General features: G+C 46.9%; 1 protein-coding gene across 6 annotated transcripts in view; it reads left to right on the forward strand.

Moving 5' to 3' along the window:
* The window catches only part of GLDN (gliomedin), a 73,901-nt gene that overhangs the window by 37,400 nt on the left and 13,029 nt on the right, over nt 1–23,472 (forward strand). For 3 of the 6 annotated variants that reach the window (XM_067029253.1, XM_067029250.1, XM_059057005.2), the window contains exons 3-6: nt 9,035–9,052; nt 9,422–9,529; nt 19,907–20,044; nt 22,294–22,422. In XM_067029253.1, the coding sequence (XP_066885354.1) occupies nt 9,035–9,052; nt 9,422–9,529; nt 19,907–20,044; nt 22,294–22,422 (393 nt within the window). The remainder of the gene's footprint in view (nt 1–9,034; nt 9,053–9,421; nt 9,530–19,906; nt 20,045–22,293; nt 22,423–23,472) is intronic. The other 3 variants (XM_067029251.1, XM_067029252.1, XM_067029254.1) reach the window with 3 other exon arrangements.

Below are 23,472 nucleotides of genomic sequence, written 5' to 3' on the forward strand. Positions count from 1 at the left end.
AAATCCACAGTGCCCATTCTCCTTGCAGGCAGGAGACTCCAACCCAGTGATAACACTTCTTATCCTATTTCCAGGCAGACATCAATAGTGGATCACAGTTGCTGCCGAGCATGGCCTCAGGTCTCAGGTCATTCTTTTCTGGTGTTGCAGAAAGTTGTACTAATTGATTAGAATTGGCACTTGAAATAAAACCTATTTGCTGGGACTTCCCTCGTGGTCCACTGGTAAAGAATCTGCCTTCCAATGCAGGGGACGTGGGTTCGATTCCTGGTCAGGGAACTAAAATCCCACATGCCACAGGGCAACTAAGCCCACGGGCCACAACTACTGAGCTCACACGCCTCAACTAGAGAGCCCGCGTGCTGCAAACTACAGAGCCCACGCACTCTGGAACCCACCCGCCATGACTACAGAGCCCACGTGCCCTGGAGTCTGCGCACCACAGCTAAAGAAGAGAAAACCCACACACCACAACTAGAGAGAAGCCCATGCACCGCAACAAAGAGCCCGTGTACCTCAACAAAGATCCCGCGTGCCGCAACTAAGACCCAACGCAGCCAAAAAACATAAAATTAAAAACAAAAAAACAAACAAACAACTTATTTGCCATCCCTACTGTACTCATTTTTAAGGTTGCCATGGTCGTAATCCAAAGTTGAAATGCACCAAATAAATGAGATTGGACCAAAGCTTCAGTTTAATGGAGGCATGTGAAGAAAGATACATACTTTCCCACGTCAGGTGCCCTGGGACTGGCAGAATAGCTGGCAGCAGGCATGGTTGCAGAGGATGGACCAGCACACAGAGGGTGGGAACTGAGGCCTCAAAGATGCAAACAGTTCAACCTTTGGTAAACAAATGGATAGGCCATTCTCAGGACAGCTAGCGTAGCTGATGATGTTTTCACTCAACTGGCCTCACTGAGCAAACTAGCAAGTTTTAGTGTTGGATTCGGGCTCCAAATGTGGATTTGAGCTTGAACCCTGTCAGGCCATCCCTTAAGGAAAGCCAAGCATGCCTGCCTCCCAAGGGAAAGAGGGGACCGCCCCCACTCTGGCCAGAGCTCCTCTCTGGTTCTGAAGCTGTGGCTGGCATGAATCCTGAGCCCTAGGGAGTCCTTGCTGGGAGCAGGAGTAGGAAAGAGTAAAGACTACAGATCTCGGAGGTGTTCCAGGCCTGGAAATATCAGGTTTATGAAGTTGCATCTTTCACTAGCTCTTCCTATGGCAGCAGAACCAGGCCTTACTTTCTTTTTTTTTTTTTTTAAACATCATTATTGGAGTATAATTGCTTTACAGTGTTGCGTTAGTTTCTGCTGTATAACACAGTGAATCAGCTATACGTATACATATGTCCCCATATACTCTCCCTGTTGTGTCTCCCTCCCACCCTCCCTATCCCACCCCGCTAGGTGGTCACAAAGCATCGAGCTGATCTCCCTATGCTTTGCAGCTGCTTTCCACTAGCTGTCTATTTTACAGTTGGTAGTGTATATATGTCAATGTTACTTTCTCACTTCATCCCAGCTTGCCCTTCCCCCTCCTCATGTCCTCAAGTCCATTCTCTACGTCTACATCTTTATTTCTGTCCTGCCCCTAGGTTCGTCAGAACCATCTTTTTTTAGATTCCATATATATGTGTTAGCATACGGTATTTGTTTTTCTCCTTCTGACTTACTTCACTCTATATGACAGACTCTAGGTCCATCCACCTCACTGCAAATAACTCAATTTCACTCCTTTTTATGGCTGAGTAATATTCCATTGTATATATATACCACATCTTCTTTATCCATTCATCTGTCGATGGACACTTAGGTTGCTTCCATGTCCTGGTTATTGTAAATAGTGCTGCAGTGAACACTGTGGTACATGTCTCTCTCTCTCTCTTTTTTTAATAATTTAACTTTTTTAAAAAAAACATCCTTATTGGAGTATAATTGCTTTACAATGTTTTGTTAGTTCCTGCTGTATAACAAATCAGCTATACGTATACATACATCCCCATATCCCCTCCCTCTGCATCTCCCTCCCACCCTCCCTATCTCACCCTCTTGGGTGGTCACAAAGCACCGAGCTGATCTCCCTGTGCTATGCAGCTGCTTCCCACTAGCTAGCTGTTTTACATTTGGTAGTGTATATATGTCAATGCTACTCTCTCACTTCATCCCAGCTTACCCTTCCCCATCCCCGTGTCCTCAAGTCCATTCTCTACGTCTGCATCTTTATTACTGTCCTCCCCCTAGGTTCTTCATAACCTTTTTTTATTTAGATTCCAGATATGTGTGTTAGCATATGGTATTTGTTTTTCTCTTTCTGACTTACTTCACTCTGTATGACAGACTCTAGGTCCTTCTACCTCACTACAAATAACTCAATTTCGTTTCTTTTTGTGGCTGAGTAATATTCCATTGTAGATATATGCCACATCTTTTTTATCCATTCATCTGTCGATGTACACTTAGGTTGCTTCCATGTCCTGAATACTGTAAATAGTGTTGCAATGAACATTGTGGTACATGACTCTTTGAATTCTGGTTTTCTCAGGGTATTGCTGGGTCATATGGTAGTTCTATTTTTAGTTTTTTAAGGAACCTCCATACTGCTCTCCAGAGTGGCTGTATCAATTTACATTCCCACCAACAGTGTAAGAGGGTTCCCTTTTCTCCACACCCTCTCCAGCATTTATTGTTCATAGATTTTTGGTGATGGCCATTCTGACTGGTGTGAGGTGACATCTCATTGTGGTTTTGATTTGCATTCCTTTAATTATTAGTGATGTTGAGCATCCTTTCACGTGTTTGTTGGCAATCTGTATATCTTTGGAGAAATGTCTATTTAGGTCTTCCACCCATTTTTGGATTGGGTTGTTTGTTTTCTTGATATTGAGTTGCATGAGCTGCTTGTATATTTTGGAAGTTAATCCTTTGTCAGTTGCTTCATTTGCAAATATTTTCTTCCTTTCTAGGGTTGTCTTTTCATCTTGTTTATGTTTTCCTTCACTGTGCAAAAGCTTTTAAGTTTCATTAGGTCTCATTTGTTTATTTATTTTTTTTAATTTCCATTTCTCTAGGAGGTGGGTCAAGAAGGACCTTGCTGTGATTTATGTCATAGAGTGTTCTGCCTATGTTTTCCTCTAAGAGTTTGATAGTGTGTGGGCTTACATTTAGGTCTTTAATCCATTTTGAATTTATTTTTGTGTATGGTGTTAGGGAGTGTTCTAATTTCATTCTTTTACATGTAGCTGTCCAGTTTTCCCAGTGCCACTTATTGAAGAGGCTGTATTTTCTCCATTGTTTATCCTTGCCTCCTTTATCAAAGATAAGGTGACCATATGTGCATGGATTTATCTCTGGGCTTTCTATCCTGTTCCATTGATCTACTGTTTTGATTACTGTAGCTTTGTCCTATAGTTTGAAGTCAGGGAACCTGATTCCTCCAGCTCAGTTTTTCTTTCTCAAGATTGCTTTGGCTATTCGGAGTCTTTTGTGTTTCCATACAAACTGTGAAATTTTTTGTTCTAGTTCTGTGAAAAATGCTGTTGGTAGTTTGATAGGGATTGCATTGAATCTGTAGATTGCTTTGGGTAGTATAGTCATTTTCACAATGTTGATTCTTCAATCCAAGAACATGGTATATCTCTCTATCTGTTTGTATCATCTTTAATTTCTTTCATCAGTGTCTTATAGTCTTCTGCATATAGGTCTTTTGTCCCCTTAGGTAGGTTTATTCCTATGTATTTTATTCTTTTTGTTGCAATGATAAATCTATTTGGATTTTTTGGCTTCTTTTTTTCTTCTACCAGCAAGGCTTTGGGAAATGTGTAGCCACTTCCTCTGTGGTCATTGCTGTGCTAAGCAGGTCAAAGCAGGTCACTTGGGTCAGGCAACATCAGTTCTGACACCATCCCAGGGTGAAAAGGGAGTCTACTAAAAGGAAATTAGAGATAAGCATCTTCTCCTGTGACTTGGAATGGCTGTGGTGGAAGGATCCATGGAGTCAGGTTTTCCAGAAGCCTGTAACGTTAGCCACTGTCCAGCGCCTGCCCTTGAAGACAGGAAGTGAGACTTACACTTCTTTATTATTCACTTCCCATAACTCTGGTGCCTATATATCCTGTCTCGATTAAGATTCTACTGTTTGCTTGTAGAAGGAACCGTTAGAGCTTATCTGAGGAAAAGCAGGTGAGAGGTTATAAATTATTAAAAAGATAGAGGGATGTATTTGTCAAGCTAGGTTTGGCCATGCTCTGGTAACAATTAAACCTTAAAATCTCAGTGGCTTAACACAGCAAAGCCTTATTTCCCACTCCACAAAGTCCAGCGAAATTTGGGTGACTCTCCTAGGCAGTTCTGGGGACTCAGAAATCCAAGTGCTGCCGTCTTGTAGCTCCATCATCTGAACACCAGGCACCAAGGTCACTCCCAAGGGAAGAGAGGGGAACAAAGGATGGCACCCACTGGGTGCTTTAAAAGGTCAGGCCTGGAGGTATCTCACTTCCCCACCCCCACCATGGAAGGAAGGCAGGGAAACGCAATCTGTCTGTGGGTCCAGGAAGATGACAATGAAACCCAGTCTGGTGAAAACAAAGCTTGCCTCATGAGACAGAAGGGTATCTCACAGAGAGACCAGGAGGGCAAGGGAAGCAGCCTGACCCAGGGAGCTGGGGCCAGGAACTGGAAAGCCACTGGGAACCCACACAGCTCCTCTCTCAGCCTTTCTGACTCTGTAGCAGACACCCAGCCCCTCATCTCTGCTTCTCTCTCCTTCATTTTCTTCTCTCTGCAGACTGACAGTTTTCACTGTGCATGGCCATCCACAGACCTCTATTTTACATAAGTAGGGGCATTGTGGGTCAACTTTAGATTGCAAGGAGAAAAAAATCTAAGTGGTTCAGCTCCTATCACGCATCTACCCAATTCTAATCAACTCCAGCTAGGAGTGTTGGGTGGGGTAATCAGAGCCATTTGCAGGGCCCAGTGCAAAATGAAAATGCAGGGTCCCTTGTTCATGAAGCAGGAAAAAGGCTTTTTCCTTTCTTCCACAACTTCTCTTGACCTGCCATGGTGGGGCTTTTTATTTGCTACTTAATGTTGTACTCCTTGAGGCATGGCCTACTCACCGCATGAGTACAGACCCTTACAGCCACAGGGGCTCCCTGGGACAAAAGCACGCAGGGCACACACCCAACCCTAGCCTCCCCTGCACTCAAGACTGGGCCCCCACTGGGGTGGCAGGTGGCAGCAGTCACTGATGGGGCAGGGAGTGGGGAGGACACATCAAGGGGCACAGGAGCAGGCAGGGGAAAATCTGTCCTGGGGAGGCAGGGAGGAGATAGGAGGCAGGGCCACATACAAACCAAGACTCAAAGCCCCTGGGCCATGCTCCACTGTCCCATCAGATTTCACTTATAAAGCACAAATTCAAATTAAAAATGGTTAAGAATGTCCAAACGGCAACGGCAGAGCATTTAAGCCCAAGCAGGGAGCTCCCTTCTTAGCATGGAGTCCTGTGTAGCTGCACTGCTGGAAGGCCCAGGAAACAGCCCTACATACAGTGTTAACATGAACGTGGCTGCCCACACGTGTTCCTAGAGGGTCTGTTATTCCAGAAGAGGAGAAGGGGTCAGGAGCTAAAAAAACATCCTGAAAGATGGTTTGCTAAATAGCTAGTAGGCACACATTTGACATTTGACATTATTATAATGACTCATACTTGGGGCTTCTTCTGGGTGTAAGGGGCCGTGAGCAGCTCAATTGACATCCCGGGATATTGGGACAGTCATCCTCCGTGTAGCACTCACTCTGCTCCTGAGCTCTTTGGAATGGTTTGTCATCCTTTCTCTTCTGAAATTCTCTAGCTTCAAGGCATGAGACCTGCTGGCTTCCCTCCTCTGTCTTCAGATCACTCTCTCTTTCCTGGTGCTTCTTCTATCACCTGCCTCCCTCCAGATGGGGTGTGTCCCCCTCTCTACATCCCCAAATTTGGCTCAGACATTTCACTCCTACCTCAAGGCTAGTAGCTCCCAATATTTCTAGGGTCAGGAACCCCTTTAAGGAGAGTGACTGACTCTTTCCCCAGAAAATTTTCACATCAGGTCGAGGGGACCCAGGACCATCTGCATCCCATACACCTGTGGTGCTTGGTAAAAATGCCAGTTCCTGGGCCTTACTGTAAATCCAAACCAAATCAAACTCTCCAGATGGAGCCTAGGTATCTGCATTTTTACAAGCATTCTAGTTGATTTTGTGTCCTCAAATGTGTAAAAACTGTAGCCATAGGGTATCAAGGATCTCAGGTCAGTGTCAAGAAACCCTAATCTAAACACTTCATCATAGTGATACCCTTGGCCATAACTAATGTGTCCTAAGTATACAGCTCCAGCCAGGACCTCTTTCCAATACTTCACTGCATGGAAATGGTTATTGGACTATCCTTTTTTTTTTTTTAAATTAATTTTTATTGGAGTAGAGTTGATTTACAATGTTGTGTTAGTTTCTGCTGTACAGCAAAGTAAATCAGTTATGCATATACATATATCCATTCTTTTTTAGATTCTATTCCCATATAGATCATTACAGAGTATTGAGTAAAGTTCCCTGTGCTCTACAGCAGGTTCTTATTAGTTATCTATTTTATATATAGTAGTGTGTATATGTCAGTCCCAATCTCCCAATTTATCCCTCCCTGAGAACTCTTGAAACCTACTATATACAGTTGATTCTTGCTTGTTTACCTTTTTCTACCAATCTGCACATTTGCATTTGGCTCCATCTGCAGTCGGGACTGACGATTGATTGATTTCTTCTGACAGCTCTCAAAGGGCCATATCACTTCCTCACCAGGGCATGTGTGCGCCATCTGGCGGTAAACTGACCACACTGACTACAGGCTACACTGACCCTAGAAAATGCCGTGCCGTTTTCAGCAAATCATTTTTGCCCAATATAGGACTGTATGTATTGAAAGCATACCTTCAAACACTTATTCTTCCAAAAATTTTCATGTGTGTCAAAATAGGCTCATCAGTATCCAGGCTCAGTCATCTGAGAGGCCTCCTCAGCTGTCTCCTACGCAATCAGACATGGACATGTCCTGCCCATTCTTCTGCTGAAATACCTCTCGAATGTCTAGCTTCCTCTACAACTCTACAGTCACCAACCGCATTTATCCACAACCTTGTCCCAAACTTTAACTACAAAGATCCTCTGGATATTTTCTCCCTGCCCCACCCCCTTCCTTCCCTGTCTCTTTCTCTCTCTCATCTCACTCCCTAGTTCTATTCCGTATCCATCTACAGAGAGGATATCAAACACACGCTGATTTCAGTGTCATCCCCCCCTGCTTAAGAATCTACTATAGCTCCGCACAGCCTTGCACATACCGTCTACACCCCTCTACTTGGTCTTCAAGTGCTGCTGCCCCACATCCCTCTGCCAAGTATACACTTCAGCCTCATCTCTACACACTTCAGCTGAGCCATTCTTCTCCTTTCTCTCACCCTGAATCACGCAATCTCCCACCCCTGTACCTTTTCTCCAGCTGGTCTCCTGCATGGGATGCCAAGCCCTCACCCCTGCAGCCATCTAAGGCCACTGTGTCTTCAGAGCCACAACTCAAGGCTCACTCTCTCTGAGAGCCTTCTCCGACTGCCATGTGCCCAGACTTCCGCAGCACCTCTGTAGGGGTTTGCTTCTCTGTAGCTCCCTCATCTCATTGTGGTTTCAAAGTATTCACCTTCCTCAGATAGGTCGTAAACACAGCAGACACAGGAATCAAGATTTCTACTTATGGGAAGATTTTGGTGCACACAGAAGTGCTTAGTAAATGGTGGTTTTCTTTTATAGATATATATAGATATATGTGTATATATATATCTCTTTATTGGAGTATAACTGCTATTCAATGTTGTGTGTGTTAGTTTCTGCTGTACAACAAAGTGAATCAGCTATATGTATACATATACCCCCATAACCCCTCCCTCTTGCGTTTCCCTCCCACCCTCCCTATCCCACCCCTCTAGGTTGTCACAAAGCATCGAGCTGATCTCCCTGTGCTATGCAGCGGCTTTCTACTAGCCATCCATTTTACACTTGGTAGTATATATATGTCAATGCTACTCTCTCACTTCATCCCAACTTACCCTTCCCCCACTGTGTCCTCAAGTCCAGTCTCTATATCTGCATCTTTATTCCTGCCCTGCCACTAGGTTCATCAGTATAAATGGTGGTTTTCTGAAGAGTCACAGGCTTGGATCTTTAGAGAGACCTACCCACTCCAATATTGGTGATTGTTATATGTGGTCCGGAGAAACAAAAGACCCTCAACTGTTCATGTTATGACCTCACTGGCTTGTCCCAGTGCTTAAATGGAATAATTGACACTACTTGTGGAAGCAAAATTATTGTGTTAGATTATGTGTAAATTATTCACGTGAACCCCTTAGATCCTTGGGTAATTACACACTAAGAAAGGTATCTGTTACCTGATCTGGGCCCTCGAGTTTTCTCAGGCTATTTTATGCAACAAAATAGAGACCAAGAAAACCAGCTTCTGCTCTCAATTCCCCTTGGTGGCCTAGAGGAGACAGGCTGGCTGGATGAGCATATTTGGTGCTGCTCCTGGGACAGCTGGATCTCAGCCATGCAAAAGCAGCACTTCCTGACATCTACCTGTGCCAGGGCTGCACTAGTGCCCACCCACATTGTCACCAGACCTCATTTAATTAAGTTGATTGCTTGAGAGATGACTGATTTATGAGTCTATAGTGAAGCCACTTAGAAATTATTCTTAGTCTACTGGAACTTAAGCAAAAGTGGTTTTGATTGGCAAATGCGTCTTTGTTGAATTGTTTTTAAGAATCTTTGGGCAAATATACTGAGTTCTAAATAAAAGGCTTGGGGCGGTTCCTTAGGGCCCATAGATGATTAGTACGTTTTAAGAGGGGGAAGGTGCTCTTTGTTTTTTGGGTTGTGGTGTTGACTTCACTTGCTTCCATCTGTGGTTTATCATCTAAATTTTTTTTTCTGTTGTAGGACCACCTGGCCCAGCAGGTAAGAGCCCATGGATTTTCCAAGTTCATGGGAAGGATATGGGTGGCTGCCCCCCCAGGATCACTCGGAAGGGACTGAGGCAGGGAAGGAAGAAGAGTCTGAAGGCAACCTTGACTATCACTGTGTCCCCCTCCTCCTCTCTGCCCCAATCACCAGCTCTCCTATTCCCTCCCACATGAGAACTTGCTATCACCATTCCCCATCTGTCACTGCTTCAGGCGGGGGCAGGGAAGGTAGAGAAGGAAAGGAAGAAGCAGGAGAAGATCTGTAAGAGGCGTCAATGCCTGCCAGTTTCACTGGCTAAAGGAAATCGTGTTAACTTCTGTGAAGATTTTTTTAAATGTTCCCATTTCCTGTGTTTTGATGCAGGACCTCCAGGAATTGGTGGGTTACCAGGACACAACGGATCAGATGGACAGCCTGGTCCCCAGGGCCCAAAAGGCGAAAAAGGAGCAAATGGAAAAAGAGGAAAAATGGGTATTTTGTCATTCTTCTAATTCATTTCCTTGTTTTTTGTCTCCATTATTGCATTTTGGATGAACCAAAGCTGGTACAGTGGGGGGAAAGTGCTGCATCTCTGAATGCAAGGCTGGTTAATGCTTGCCTGGAAGCTGCTGTGTTCTGGGGCGGCAAGGGCCTTCTCTTTGGTCCAACCCTGATAAGATTTATATCCATTCTGCCCGAGGGAAGCAGTATACCTGAGAGCTGATGTCCACTCCTCTGCTTGCTCTGATGCAGACAGACAAATGGAAGGGACAGGAGTGAGCAGTCCTGGGGAGGGGGCACTACACGGGCTGTGAAGGCTGTCTGTGCTGGTACCCCAAGTTCTTTCAAGTGTCATTCCTGCCCGGCCCTCTCACTGCCTCCTCCTGCCCAGCAAATTTTTGTGTTTGACTGAAAATCAGTTGACTGATATTGACCCCTAGGTTCTCCTGGCTGGAGGAATCACTAGAATGATTTGAGTAGAAAGGCAGCATCCAGGCTGAAGCTCAGGTTGTCTGGTCCCAGCTGTCAGGATCTCCTGTCCAGGGATCACAGGACTATTAAGAAGATGTGGCTGGTATCTCTGAGAGACCGCCTCTGCCCCGCTGTGAGTGGTGGCATTGCCACCCACCCAAGCAAAGACCTTAAAACACCAAGGTGTCAGATGTGTCAGGGAGCAGTGACCAGCAGGGGCTCAGGTAAGGCCTGGCAGGGTCTGGGGGCTGGAGGCTGGGGCAGGGCGAGTTCTGAGGGGCTCTGAGCCCCAGTCCTGGGAAGTCCACGGGGAAGGCCGAGGCAGAGTCACCTGAAGAGAGCTGGCACATGGCACAGTGGAGGCTTGAGGGCAGGGGTTAGAAACTCCTCAGGACGCTTCGAGGAAGGCCTGGTTCTTAGCCACAGCTGAGGGTGGAGGCTCCACCAACCCTCTTACCTATTTTCAATCTCTTGGTTACACTCTGCCCCAACTCCCCTGGACAGGCCCCAGGCTAGAAGAACCACTAGAACAACTCTTCCAGACAACACAGGAACCCCTTCCAGCGTTTCTGCTCTTAAACAATTTGAGTGAGAGCCAGTGGAAAGGGAGAACATTGTTGAGGGGCTCTGCCACTTGGCAAAAGCCTGCATACCTGGGTTCCCAGGGACAGCCTCTGTGAAAATGGGCCCACGCAGCCCATGTCAACTCCATCCCCATAAGTCCAGCAGTTACAGCCAGAACTGCAGAGCAGAATGGACCTTTACATGTCAGATAATAACTATAATTATAAATGAATATCAGCATCAATTAATGATGACCGTCCAGTGTTCAGGCACTTGGTTTATCCCAGAAAGATCCCAGAAATGTGATCCAGTCCTGAGGATTCAGTAATGAGTATTATGAGAGCCAACAGTGAGGGGGAGGGACCACCATACAGCACTGGATATGGGTCAGGTGAGAAAGGGGTAGCTCCAGAAAGGTCTGAGACAGATCTCTAGCTTTGAAGAGATATGCTTAGCATGCAGCCCACAACCCAGTGAGGGCAGAAAAGATAAAGTCTATTTATTTCTATAAAACATATTTATGTGGCAGGTATTATTCTAGATGCTGGAGATCCAGAAATGAAAAAGCTGACAAAGTCTCTGCCCTCATGAGGGTGACATCCTAGTCTGGGCAGATGGACAATGTACAAGATAAATTAGTAGAATATATTGTCTGTTACGCAGTGCTAAGTGCTAAAGAGAAAAATAGAGCAAGGGGAGGCGATAGGAAGTGTGTAGGGTGGAGCGTTACTGTAGGCTGGGAGGCCAGGTGAGGCCCCCTGAGAAGGGATCTTTGAGCAGACACCTGGAAGAGAGGAGAGCGCAGGTGGCGGACTGTCTGGGGGAGAGGGTTCCAGTGGAGCCTGTAAGTCCAGTGTGCCTGCAGACGCTGAGGAGTGGCAGGGAAGCCAGCGTAGCTGGACAGAAAGGATGAGAGGTGAGCATGGTCAAGTTGAAACCAGAGAGGTAACAAGACCAAATCAGGTTAGCCCTGAGCATTTTAAGAACTGGGGTTTGTACTCAGACACCTGCCCTGCACACCTCCCTGGCAGCCACACAAAGGAGCCTGCAGGAGGGAAAGGAGGAGGCTTTGAAAAGGCTAGCTCTGTGAATAGGTTGTTGGAAGCATTGCTCAGCCCTCGGCCAGCACAGACTCTAGCCTGGACCATCCGACTCCAGAGCAAGGGCTGTGCTGTCCCCGTCACCCTGCCAAAGCCGCACAGCTATGCTTTCCCTCTCCTGCTCCCTTCCTGAGCCCAGGATGGATTCCCATCCCACCCAGCAATCAACAAAATGGCAGGGAGTGGGAGGACGGACCAGAGCTGGCAGGGCCACTGAGGGGAATTGGCTTTATTCTGGGGGCCATCAGAAGCCACGAAGGGGTTTCAAGTAGGAGAGTGACATGATCAGATCTGCCTTTCTGTAATACCCCCGCCGCTGCTGGTGGGGGACACACTGGAGCGAGTGCACAAGCGCTGCTGTTAGGGAAACAGGGCAGAAGCTACTCAGCGTGAGGGAGGAAGGGATGCAGGTGGGGTGTGCAAAGGCTGATGAGCTGAGTGATATTTGGGGGTGAAATCAACAGGACTTTGGGGAAGGTGGATATGAGAAGGAAGGGGAAGGGGTCACCAAGACTGACTGTGAGATTTTCATCCTGCCTGACTGCTCTTCCCTGAGGTGAGGGGCCCCAGACCGACTCAGGTCCAGGGAGACAGTCATGGCTCAGCATGGGATGTGCTGAGTTTGAAATGCCTTGAAACATCCAGGAGGAGGTATCAGGGGGCCTTGAAGATGCAGGTCTGCAGTTGGAGAAGACCCCGGGGCTAGAGGTATACATTAGGGCGTCACCCAAGTCAATGGGCTTGTGGGCCAGGGTGCAGTCCCTTAGGGAGGGAGCTACCAGCAGAGGAGAACCTGGGTCAAGCCCTGAGAAGTAACAGCATCTAGTGACCAAGTAGAAGCAGAGGAGCCAGCAGAGGAAGCCAAGGACAGACTGAGCAGCAGGAAAAACCCCAGGAGAGGATGGGAACATTCGTCAGCAAATACTGATTGAGAGGGTTCCAAGTACTAGTAGGGAAACAAAATAGACGTAGCCCCTATTGTGGAACTTTCTATCTTTGGTGGGGAGGCAGACATAAATAGTCAACACAAATACACTGTAATCACAATGTGAGGTGCACATTTGAAGGAAAGAACAGGGTGTTATAAGCTACAGTGCAGAGAGGGCGGGTCGGGAGGTAACGTCTGAGGTCAGACCTGAGGGATGAGGGCGAGGCAGAGGGTGGCCCAGGTGGAGGGCACACACCTGCCAAGGCCCTGCTGGGGCAGCTGGGGGAGGGGGCGTGCAGCAAGGTGAGATGGGAGGCGGGGGCCAGGCCCTTCCAGAGCCTTCAGGTTAGTGGTCTGGGTCTCTCTGTCAGCCACAGGGTCTCATGTAGGATGTGACCTGCTGGGCCAGGGTCATGGCTGTGGAGAAGGAAGGGCCGTCATTTCAGCTGAGAGTTCCAGGATCGTTAGTGGTTTGCCAGGCAAGGGGTGGGAGAGGGGAGGAGTGGGCGTGCATTCCAGAAAGAGGGAACAACAAGTGCTATTACCAAAATCAGGAAAAAGAGACTGTGTTCCACAGAGATAGGACTGGGTTAGGCTGGACCGTGCCCTCTAGCAGTGATCCTCTGAACAATAGTAAACAGCTGAAATTTACTGTCAGGCGCGCTACCAAGTCCTCTCTACACTCACCTCATTTAGTCTTCACAGCAACCCCAAGGAGATGGGTATTTTTACCAGCCATATTTTTCCAAGCTGAAGAAACCTTATCTTTCTGTTTTCCAAACAGGTGAGGCCCACCCTTGTCCCAGGGCCTTTGCACTGCTGTGGCCCTGCCCTTCTTGAGGCCGGTCCTTCCCACAGAGCAGATCTCAGCTTATAAGTCACCTCCTCTTCAAGATCGTCCCTGACCTCTGTGTCTGGCCCCTGCCTCACCAACTCAGTCACGTTCCCTGCTCTTTTCCAATAACATATCCCTCCCTGAAATTCTCTCCCAGTGTTGCCTGTTGATATGCTAATGGTCTGACTCCCTAGGGAGAACGTGAAGTCCATGAGAACCAGGCCATGTCACTCTCGCTTAGATTCAACCTCCAGAGCCTGGAACAGCCAGCAAAAGAGGGCAATCAAGTCATGGTTGAACTAATGGACATAACTTGTCCAATGTCCAAAAGCTAATAAGTGGAGGAAGTGGGACTTGAACCCAGACCTCTCTGACTCCTGGACCCCTGCTCTTAAACACGACTGCACTAAACGTCTAGGCTCGAGGGGGTTGGGCCCAAGCTGTGAGAGTGGCGTTACTGGAGGTGCCCCAGAGCAGGAGTCGAGGGAAGGAAGGCTGGGCCTCGGGAGCTAGTGTTGTTAATTGTCGAAAGATGATGCTGAGTCTGACCCTGAGTCTTCCCGGGAGGGTGGGAGAGCACCAGCCCTTCAGAGAGGCCCGCAGGACGTGTGCAGGAACACACAGTTCAATGAGTGCTAACCTGTCAAGCAGACAGAATGGTCCCTGCACTCCTGGCAGAGGGGAGCCAGGAAAGGAGTTCCGGGAGCACCTGCCTCGAACCCCGACTGGCTCTGAGGCCTTGGGTGGCTCAGTCCCTCATCGGGCCTTGGTCTCCTCTGTACGCTAAAGAGGTTGTCTTCCAACAACTCTAGCATGGCTTCCGGTTTTTAAACAGCCTGCTCTAGTGTTTGCCTATGAAGGAGAGACTATTATTTGGCATAGCTCTCAGTCAACCCCAGCTGAGGCTCAGTAAATAATTAATGAGTGAAAAATGAAGGAATGCATGAATGAGAAGAATAGAACATAATTTCTGTCCATAAGAGCTTACAGTCCTGTTGAAAGAGAAGGTATAGTGTATATACAGGGTGAATTCAATAACTGGTTATTCTGATATGAAGATGCTTTATACTACACAGCAGAGAATACTGCCGGAAGAAAAATCTGAACTTTCCTGTGCAGATAATGAACAAATAGGATCCAGTGTAGAGGTCGGACTGTACAGTAGAGACAGTGTAAAGGACAAGAGAGATAAGTGTGATCAACATCTTGGAGACAAACGAGGGGAGATGGGGAGGGCATTGCGGGGGGAGGGGACAGAAAGCCCACGCTCGGAGGAACTTCTAAGGAAGCTGCCCCTGCGTATAAGAGGGGACCCAGGTGAGCCCGGGGTGGGGTCAGGGCCTTCAGCTCCATGTCTGCAGGAGGCCGCCGGGAGCCACTGTGGGCTCTTGAGAAGAAGACTAACCTGACGAAACCAGAGTTTAGAGCTTTAGACCAACAGTTGTTTCCAGGATATTGAAATACGAAGATAACCCTCAATGTCTGACCTTAGGGATGCTAAGAACAAGGGTGCAGTAGGCCAAAGCCAGAGCTTGAAGTCTTGGTTTGGGTCCCGGATCTTCCGCTTACTAGCTGTGTGCACTTGGGCAAGTTACTTAATCACTCCGTTTCCTTATCTGTAAAATGAGAACAGTCATAGTATCAGCCTCATAGTGTTGTAAGGAAGATTAAATTAATTAATATATATATAAAGTGCTTAGAATAGGGCCTGACACATAGCAAGTGCTATGTTAGTGTTAGATATTACTGTTGTTGTTGTTTCCAAGGTTGAGGAAGGAAATCTGAGTGGAAATGCCTGTATTTATTTGGAAACACCAACTTAGATTTAGAGAGAAGAGTTGGACTTACATGTTGTCAATTTTGCAACTAGCATCTTTTTCGAAGTTTGACGTGTGCTATGCCTCAAAACCAAGCATTTTCTTTCTCTCCATCTGCCTCTCACTTTCTCACTCAAGAGTTAATGCCTCGGGCTTCCCTGGTGACGCAGTGGTTGAGAGTCCGCCTGCCGATGCAGGGGACACGGGTTCATGCCCCGGTCCGGGAAGATCCCACAGGCCGCGGAGCGGCTGGGCCCGTGAGCCATGGCCGCTGAGCCTGAGCGTCCAGAGCCTGTGCTCCGCAGCGGGAGAGGCCACAGCAGTGATAGGCCCACATACCGCAGAACAAAAAAAAAAAGAAGAGTTAATGCCTCAGTGTCTTCTCTAAGAACCGAATCTCCACCAAAACAGAAATAAACGCCCTCCTCCTTACTCATCCCAGTCTTGGGTCTGGGTTTTGCCCCACACCCTCGGCTCCCTTTCCTCTGCCTCAGTCGGTGACAGATGGTCCTGCTGAAAATAAGATGTCCTCCCTCACCCCTTGCAGTGAAGATGATGCCGTTGACCCCAGCTGGTCGCACAACCCCAAACTCTAAAGCTGGGAAAACAGCTTGTTTTGAGTGGGCACCACTGGGGAAGGAAAATAGCAGAAAGCCACATTCAGCGCCTGAGTGAAGCAAGAGGAATCTGGCCTTTCTTTCCTGGCAGAATGTTCTGACTCAAAGCCTGCCAAGAATCACGGGACAACAATGCCAGGGTCCAGGCCACACAATGTTTAGCAGTGTCCCTGTGCACAGCTGAGTCAGGGGAAGGTAGAAAGTGCCACATTCAAGTCCTCTGATGAGGTGGTGGTATACTTCTGACACACCATGGCCAGTGCGTGGCCAAGACAAGGGAAAACTTTGTGAAGGCAGCAAAGACGGTACGTAGACAAAACACCCCCTACCCTTTCTTAATGAAAGCTTAAAAATTATCATGCACACACAGCTAAGAGTCAGAATACATCCATAAGCAAAGGTCACTAATATCCTGAGCTTTAAACACTTGCCCCTGTGCAGGCTGCATTAGAACAGCTGCATTACAGTATGAATGTTTTTCTATTTCACACCTTGCCTTTTTGAGAAAGGGGGAAAATGCATAAGAGGAAGGAATAAAAGAAAAGAAGGGGAAATCAAACAATGATGCAGAGAGGCTCTTTGTGACTAGAATAAATGCCTGAGAAAAAGAAACCCCTTAAGTAACTAGAAGATACCATTTCCCTGAGCATTGCTGAATGTAGGTCATGTGACACCTTTAGAAGGTATCAGTTATACTCCGTGCATTGTGCTGGCTGGACACTATGGCAACGTTCTCTTTTGTGTCCTTCAGATAATGTGCTAAATTGCCTATTTAAAATACTGACAAAAGAATGTGTGCTCATGCAGAGGTCCCTGATTAAGAGAGGTCCCTGCTCTTCTTCACCTCCTCTTCCACTGTGTCCCCAGCAACTCCATCAGTGCAAGATGACACCCAAGATCACCCCTGGCAGAAGCAGGGAACCGGGGGCTTCTGACCCCCATCTATAGCTGAATTGCATGGTTTCCACTGAGTTGTTTTTCTTCGTAGTTGGCTAAAGTCTAGCGAATGTTTCTTTGTTCACCACATTTTTTAACAGTGATCAACACCTTAAGTTTCTTTCATATACTGCTGACTTCCTTGGGATGGTCTGTGTAGGGTGCCTTGAATCTGGAAGACCTTATCATTCCCTCGGCATAAAGGAAAGCTGCTAAGAGCTCCAGATGTATGTTTTAAGGAATAATGGCCTCCGACGGCAGTGCAGAGTATTCCAGCGCGATCTGTGGTGTGATGTGATATAATAACCTCCCCATTGCTGCAAGGGCTTGAAAGGAGCCAATCGGGTGGTAGAGAGGGGCTTTCAGGGTTGGATGGGAGGTTAATTTAAGTGACCCCTAAGATGCCTTCCGATCCGGAATTCTATGATTCTCTTGGGACAGCTGTATAGGAATCCTATGGGGCTGGTAGGAAGTTGGGGGTAGGATTCAGAATTGATCTTAAATCTGGGGGGAGGGCAATTGCAATGGCACAGAATAACAATTGGAGAATGGGGATTGGCCAAGTTGATGGGGCACAGGAGAGGAGCGAATGGGCAGTCACTCAGCCAGAACTTATAAGAAGGGGCTTGGGACTGGCAAGGTAATTAGAAAAAACAATGAATGCTAAGCCCTCTTGGTTAAAGAGGTTGAGAGAAACTGAAGTTTTACACTAAAACATGCCTCTGGCTCTTCCCTATTCCCTGAAATCTCTGCCACTTTGAAAAATATCTCTATTGAGCAGTATCTCCAGGAGGTTCTTGTCAAAATGAGCAAAATGATCCCTGCAATAGGGTATCGTATTAACTGATCCATATCTGGCAATACCTTTGCACAATAGTAAGTAATCACTTTCCTTCTCAGTGTGCCTAGGTGCTCATGAGTTCTAGCAACTTTTTTATAGATTTTCTACATAAATAATCATGTTGTCTGCATATAAAGACAATTTTAATTCATCCTTTCTAATCTATTTGCCTTTATTTCTTTTTCTTTGCTTTATTGCACTGGCTAGAACCTCCAGTACAGTGTGAAATAAAAGTGATGAGAATAGATACCATTGTCTTTTTCCTGATCTTAGGGGGAAATCATTTAGTCTTTCATCATTAGGGATGATGTTAGCTGTAGGTTTTTTCATAAATGCCCTTTTTCAGATTGAGGAAGTTTCCTTCTATTCCTTTTTTTTCATAAATTTTTATTTATTTATTCATTTATTTTTGGCTGCTTTGGGTCTTCATTGCTGCACACGGGCTTTCTCTAGTTGTGGCGAGTGGGGGCTACTCTTCATTGTGGTGTGCGGGCTTCTCATTGAAGCGGCTTCTCTTGTTGCGGAGCACAGGCTCTAGGCACACGGGATTCAGTAGTTGCAGCACGCGGGCTCAGTTGTTGTGGTGCGTGGGCTCAGTAGTTGTGGCTTGCAGGCTCTAGAGAGCAGGCTCAGTAGTTGTGGCGCACAAGCTTAGTTGCTCCGCGGCATGTGGGATCTTCCCAGACCAGGGCTCGAACCTGTGTCCCCTGCATTGGCAGGTGGATTCTTAACCACTGCACCACCAGGGAAGTCCCTTTCTATTCCTCATTTGATGAGAATTTTTATTAAGAATGGGTGTTGAATTTTATCAAATGTCTTTTCTGCCTCCACCAATATGGTCATATAATTTTTTTCTTGCTTAAATTATTAATATGCTACATTACATTGACTAAATGATTAAACTACTTTCAGTAGTTTAAACTACAGTTTAGAGACATTTGTCTGGCCAGTTAAACTACTTTCTGCTCAGTTTAATCCTTTTGAAGCTTGTTTTTAAGCTTTGTTATGATAGATCCACAGCAGCCTTGACTCTTGGGCTAATTTAGCCTCACTACTAAGACAAGACTTGCCAAGGACTTGACCTAACAGCGCACCATTCTCTGCGATCTCTCTGCTTTGACTGGTGGGAATGAGAACCTTTCCCTGTGCAAGTTCTGAGACTTGTGTAGTGAGTGGCTTTCTGTTCATTCTTTTCCCTGACTTGTAGACTTTCACCCTGCACAGACTATTACTCTGACAAAGACTTGAGGAAACACCTCTGAAGTTCTCCAGAGCTCTTTCTACATGATTACCCCCTCTCTCATATTCTGTCTCATGAATCCCAGCCACCTTTATCTCCCCAAACTCTACTTTTTGTCTCCTCACCTCAGTGAAATTGCTGGGCTTTGTTTAGGTTCCCCTTCCCTGAGCTGCTATGTGGAAACTACTATGAGCCGAGGCAATCATATTATGCATGTTGCTTGCTTCCTTTCTCCCAGGCATCAGAATACTATGCTGCTGTAGTACAATGCTGAGATGAGTCACTGCATAGATCTTGACTATTCCTAGCTGTGGGTGGTAGGACTGTAGTTCCTATAGTGATGCCTCCCTGTCAGCAGAGACAGAGATTCCCTCCATTTTGTTCACACTATCACCATCCCTTGTAATGCTTGTCCTAAAGCAGCTTTACCTGTTTTGCTACTTTGATTAAAAGCATTTTACGTTGGAATGTGACAGAAAAAGGCACTGGAGTTGGAATCAAGGTTTTTGCTTCTCACTTAGCATCAATTGTAACCCCTGAGGCCTTAGTTCCAACTTCTATAAAATGAGAGTAAGGATAACTGACCAGCCTACCACTCCAATGTTGTGAGGAATATACCAGATAATGCAGAGGACAGCATGCACCCTTATGGTGCCAAACAAACCCATCTGAGTTCTCAGTCCTTCCTGCTGGGATGAGGAGGGTGTGGGGTGGGGGAGGGCAGACTTCCAATTAGGCTTTACCTTCTTTCTGCTCTTGCTGTGACTGTCCTTCTAGGGGTTCACTCCTCTCCAACCTTTTGGCCCAGCCAAATGTCTCTAAAAAGAATTCAACAGAACCACCTGGAGATACTATTCTTTCATGAATTGAGAACATGCTGCTGTACTAAAATGGTTATGAAGTATTATGTATTTGGTTTCTGAAGTTACTTCACCTTAAAAATACAAGGTACAATATTACAAAGTAGTTAGTGTGCCGGAATTTCCTGCACAACAGGCTAATAAATCATTTTTTCTCAGGGCCACCTGGAGCCACAGGAGCTCCTGGGGAAAAGGGAGACCCTGGTGAGCTGGGCTTGACTGGAAACGAGGGCCCAGCAGGGCAGAAGGGTGACAAGGGAGACAAAGGGGACGTGTCTAATGATGTGCTTCCTTCAGGTAAGGGGCTGGCGCTCAGGCTCTCTCCCGGGGTGAATGGGCCCAGAAATTGGCCTGGCTTCTAGTACCAAGGCTGCTCCGGGTCTTCTCTCCTTAGCTACCTTATGTGCCCATCTGTTTCGCAGCATGTTTTAGAGTTCTGTGCTTTCAACAAGGAGAGAGCCATGCATGTAAACCCAATGTTGGTGAGACCAAATCTGATATCTAAGCATGAGTAGTTGAGATAATGCAGGTCTAAATGTCATGGCTGGATGGATTTCGGATGAAGGAAACTTCCTTTTTCCAAATAGCTATTAAATCCAGCACAGTCCAGAACAAGACAAGTAAGCGAGCAATTTCAGATACCTCAGAGGACAATAGACAGAAAGCACAGCTTCAGAGTTGAGCTGGAGCCATCCTCAGGCCCTTATCCTAAGACTTTTGACATAGAATTGGGGCAGACATCGTTGCTGATCTTCTTTACCTGGTTTCCAGCCCAGGTTAAAAACAGATAATTGCTGTCTATGGGAGAGGAGGTGGAGGCACAGCAAGCCTCAATGGTGGAAAGAGTAGGCGACAGCTGATGGTCATGGCACAGAAAGAGGCAGAAGAATTTTAAAAGCACACTACTTTGGAGACCATCTATACCATAAAAACATAACTATCCTATTAATGTGTTCAATAGCATTTTTTAATATCAGAGAACACCATTTATGAATTAGGGATTTTGCTAGTAGCTGGAAATAGGAATGTGAAAATGAGTTAAGACATAATATCTGTCCCCAAGAAGCTAGGATGATAGATGTTCAGAACAATGACCCTGAATCAGTTGCCCATCCAGCCATTCAAAATTTATTGAGCACCTGCTATTTGCCAGGTACTGTGCTAAGACCAAAGCACCAAGGAAAGATCAAATTAGGTTTAGCATGCTTTGTTTAACAAACAGGGAAGTTACCATGCAAAATACGTAAAATTTAATAAGTGTTTTGACAAGATCATATATATGTGAATATACTTTGAAAATATAAGGTCACGTTATACTCAGTTATATGGGAAATCTACACATCCAGAATACCACACTCCCCTATACTACCAAACAAGCGAGGGTGACCACAAACCATTCAGGAAAGCAACATCTCTGAGTGTACCCCGGTTCTAGAGAACAAGCCAGAGCTGAGTGTGTCCTCTGGCCAGAGAGCAGAGAAGGAATAGGAGGGGTGGATTGTGTTTGCCCTGCCTACAGATCTCTGCCCCTTCCACAGTGGGGTTAGACCCACCGTTAGCCTCTGTGACCCCTGCTTGCCCACTCTAAAGTGACTGAAAGTGCTTCTTTGGTGGGGCTGGGAAGAGGCAGCTGAAGAGATCTTAGATCACCAGTCAGCCCAGGAAAGGAGGGTAGAACAAAAGGATTGAATATCCCAGCCTAGTGGCATCTTTATGAAAGTTCCATAACCAATGGCCCCTGCAAAGGGCTGTACCCACACTGGCCACCTGAAGCTGGAAGTGTGTAGTGATTCCACCTGCTGCTGTGTAGAGAATCCAACTGTCTGAACACTCACCCCAATGACTTCAGTGGATTCTCACAAGTCAGGGAGTATGAGACAATCTGGAAATGAAGAACCAGTCTCGGAGGGTTAAGCTGCCTACCCAAGGTCACAAAGCAGGACAGGAGCCCCTGATTTCTTCTACCACATAGAGGCATGTTTCTCATACCTGAAAGCATGTTAGGAAGTTTTTAAAAATACAGATGACCAGCTTCCCCACCATTTTGATCTAATTGATCTGGGATGGGGCCCAGGCATTAGAATTGTGTTTGAGCTCCTTGGGTGATTCTAATAAGTAGTCAGGGTTGAGCTTTCCCAACATCAGCCAACGAAAAAACGATGAGCTTAGGAGCAAGACACCCTGAAGTGTGAGTCCCAGCTCTATTCCAGTTGTGACCTGGGGCAAAGCACTGAACCTCCCTGAGACTCGGGTTACTGAGGAACCGGAACCGCTGATACTATCTCACAGAGTAGCTGAGAAGGACAAAGGGGAGGAGATTTTTTAAATTCCTAGCACAGTTCCTGGCACGTAATTGGAACTCATCACCTGCTGTGGGTGCTCCCTCGACTCTGTGTGCACAAGTGCTGGAGGACAGCTGTGTCTGGGAAGGGGACTCGGCAAGCATTCCTGGAGATGCTGGGTCCCCTTCTCCCTTGTGTAAAGCCCATCTCTGCCTATGGCTCTTTAATCAACCCCCATGCCTGCTTCTCTCTCTCTTTCTCCAGGTGCCAAAGGTGACCAAGGCCCCCCCGGCCCAGCTGGGCCCCCGGGCCCTCCGGGTCCCCCAGGGCCCCCCGGAAGCAGAAGATCCAAAGGCCTTCGGCAGCCAAACATGTTCAACGGCCAGTGCCCAGGTCACCCACCCCTGCCCCAGGGAACCACCTCTTCAGTTAATGATCCCAAACTCTCAGGCTTCACCCAGGCTTTGTGACCAGATTTGTTTTAAACAGAGGGAAATTTTGCCCAAAGCGAGTGGTCCCCCCTTGCAGCATGTTCCTGGGAGGCCTGAGAAGTCTGCCTGGGGAGAGGACTGGTGGCAGGTTTAGAACTGGGCCTCCCACCCCCTGGCCTCATCCATCTCCCTTCACTTATCACCAGATTCTTTGCTCCTCCCTGCCAGATCCGCCATCCCTGGAGCATGAAGGGCTTGACTGATGCTGGGGAGATGGAGATGATGGGGAGATTCAGATCGGCTAACTTCCCACAACACCCTAGTACTACCATCACCACCACTAATGTTGATGTTCCAGGCACAGGGCTAAGTGCTCAGTTCATTTAATTCTACGACAGTCCTATGATATAGGAGTCGTATTCTTACCAGTTTACAGATACAAAGCTGAAACCCCAAGGAACTACATAGCCTGTCCACAGTCACTCAGTTAGTAAGTGACAGAGCTAGGATTCAAACCCAGATGTAAAGCCCCTGCTTAGAGCCTGTAAAGCCCCTGCTTAGAGCATCTTCCTTTCGGAGACGGAAGTCCACACTTTGAGAATAAGCCAGTCAAGGCCAAGGGACACCTGATCTCTGGCAGGCCTGGACGGTTTGTTCTTCGGCCAGTTGTTACAGGGGTGGCCATGGGGTTGAAAGCTAAGGAGAAATCAAGGGCCATATTAATGGGAAATCCTTCTAGGGTAGAGCTAGAACTTCTCCCCACAGTGGTGACCAGGGACTAATTCACCTAACTTAGGCCGTGAGAAAGTACAACTTGATGCCTTGCTTCCTAGCAGAGAGGAGGGTCCTTACTGGAGTTTCTTTGTCACTTGCCATGGATTTCATTGCCAATTTCCTAAACAGTCTTTCATTCTGTCTGGTGCACTGTTCTTTCCGGAAGACATTTGGGGAGCACACACAATCAGAGTGGGTGAATCTGAGCTTTCAAAGATGTTACCACCCCCAGTAAATG

The sequence above is a fragment of the Kogia breviceps genome, chromosome 3, assembly GCF_026419965.1.
Source record: "Kogia breviceps isolate mKogBre1 chromosome 3, mKogBre1 haplotype 1, whole genome shotgun sequence".
Classification (NCBI taxonomy): Eukaryota; Metazoa; Chordata; class Mammalia; order Artiodactyla; family Physeteridae; genus Kogia; species Kogia breviceps.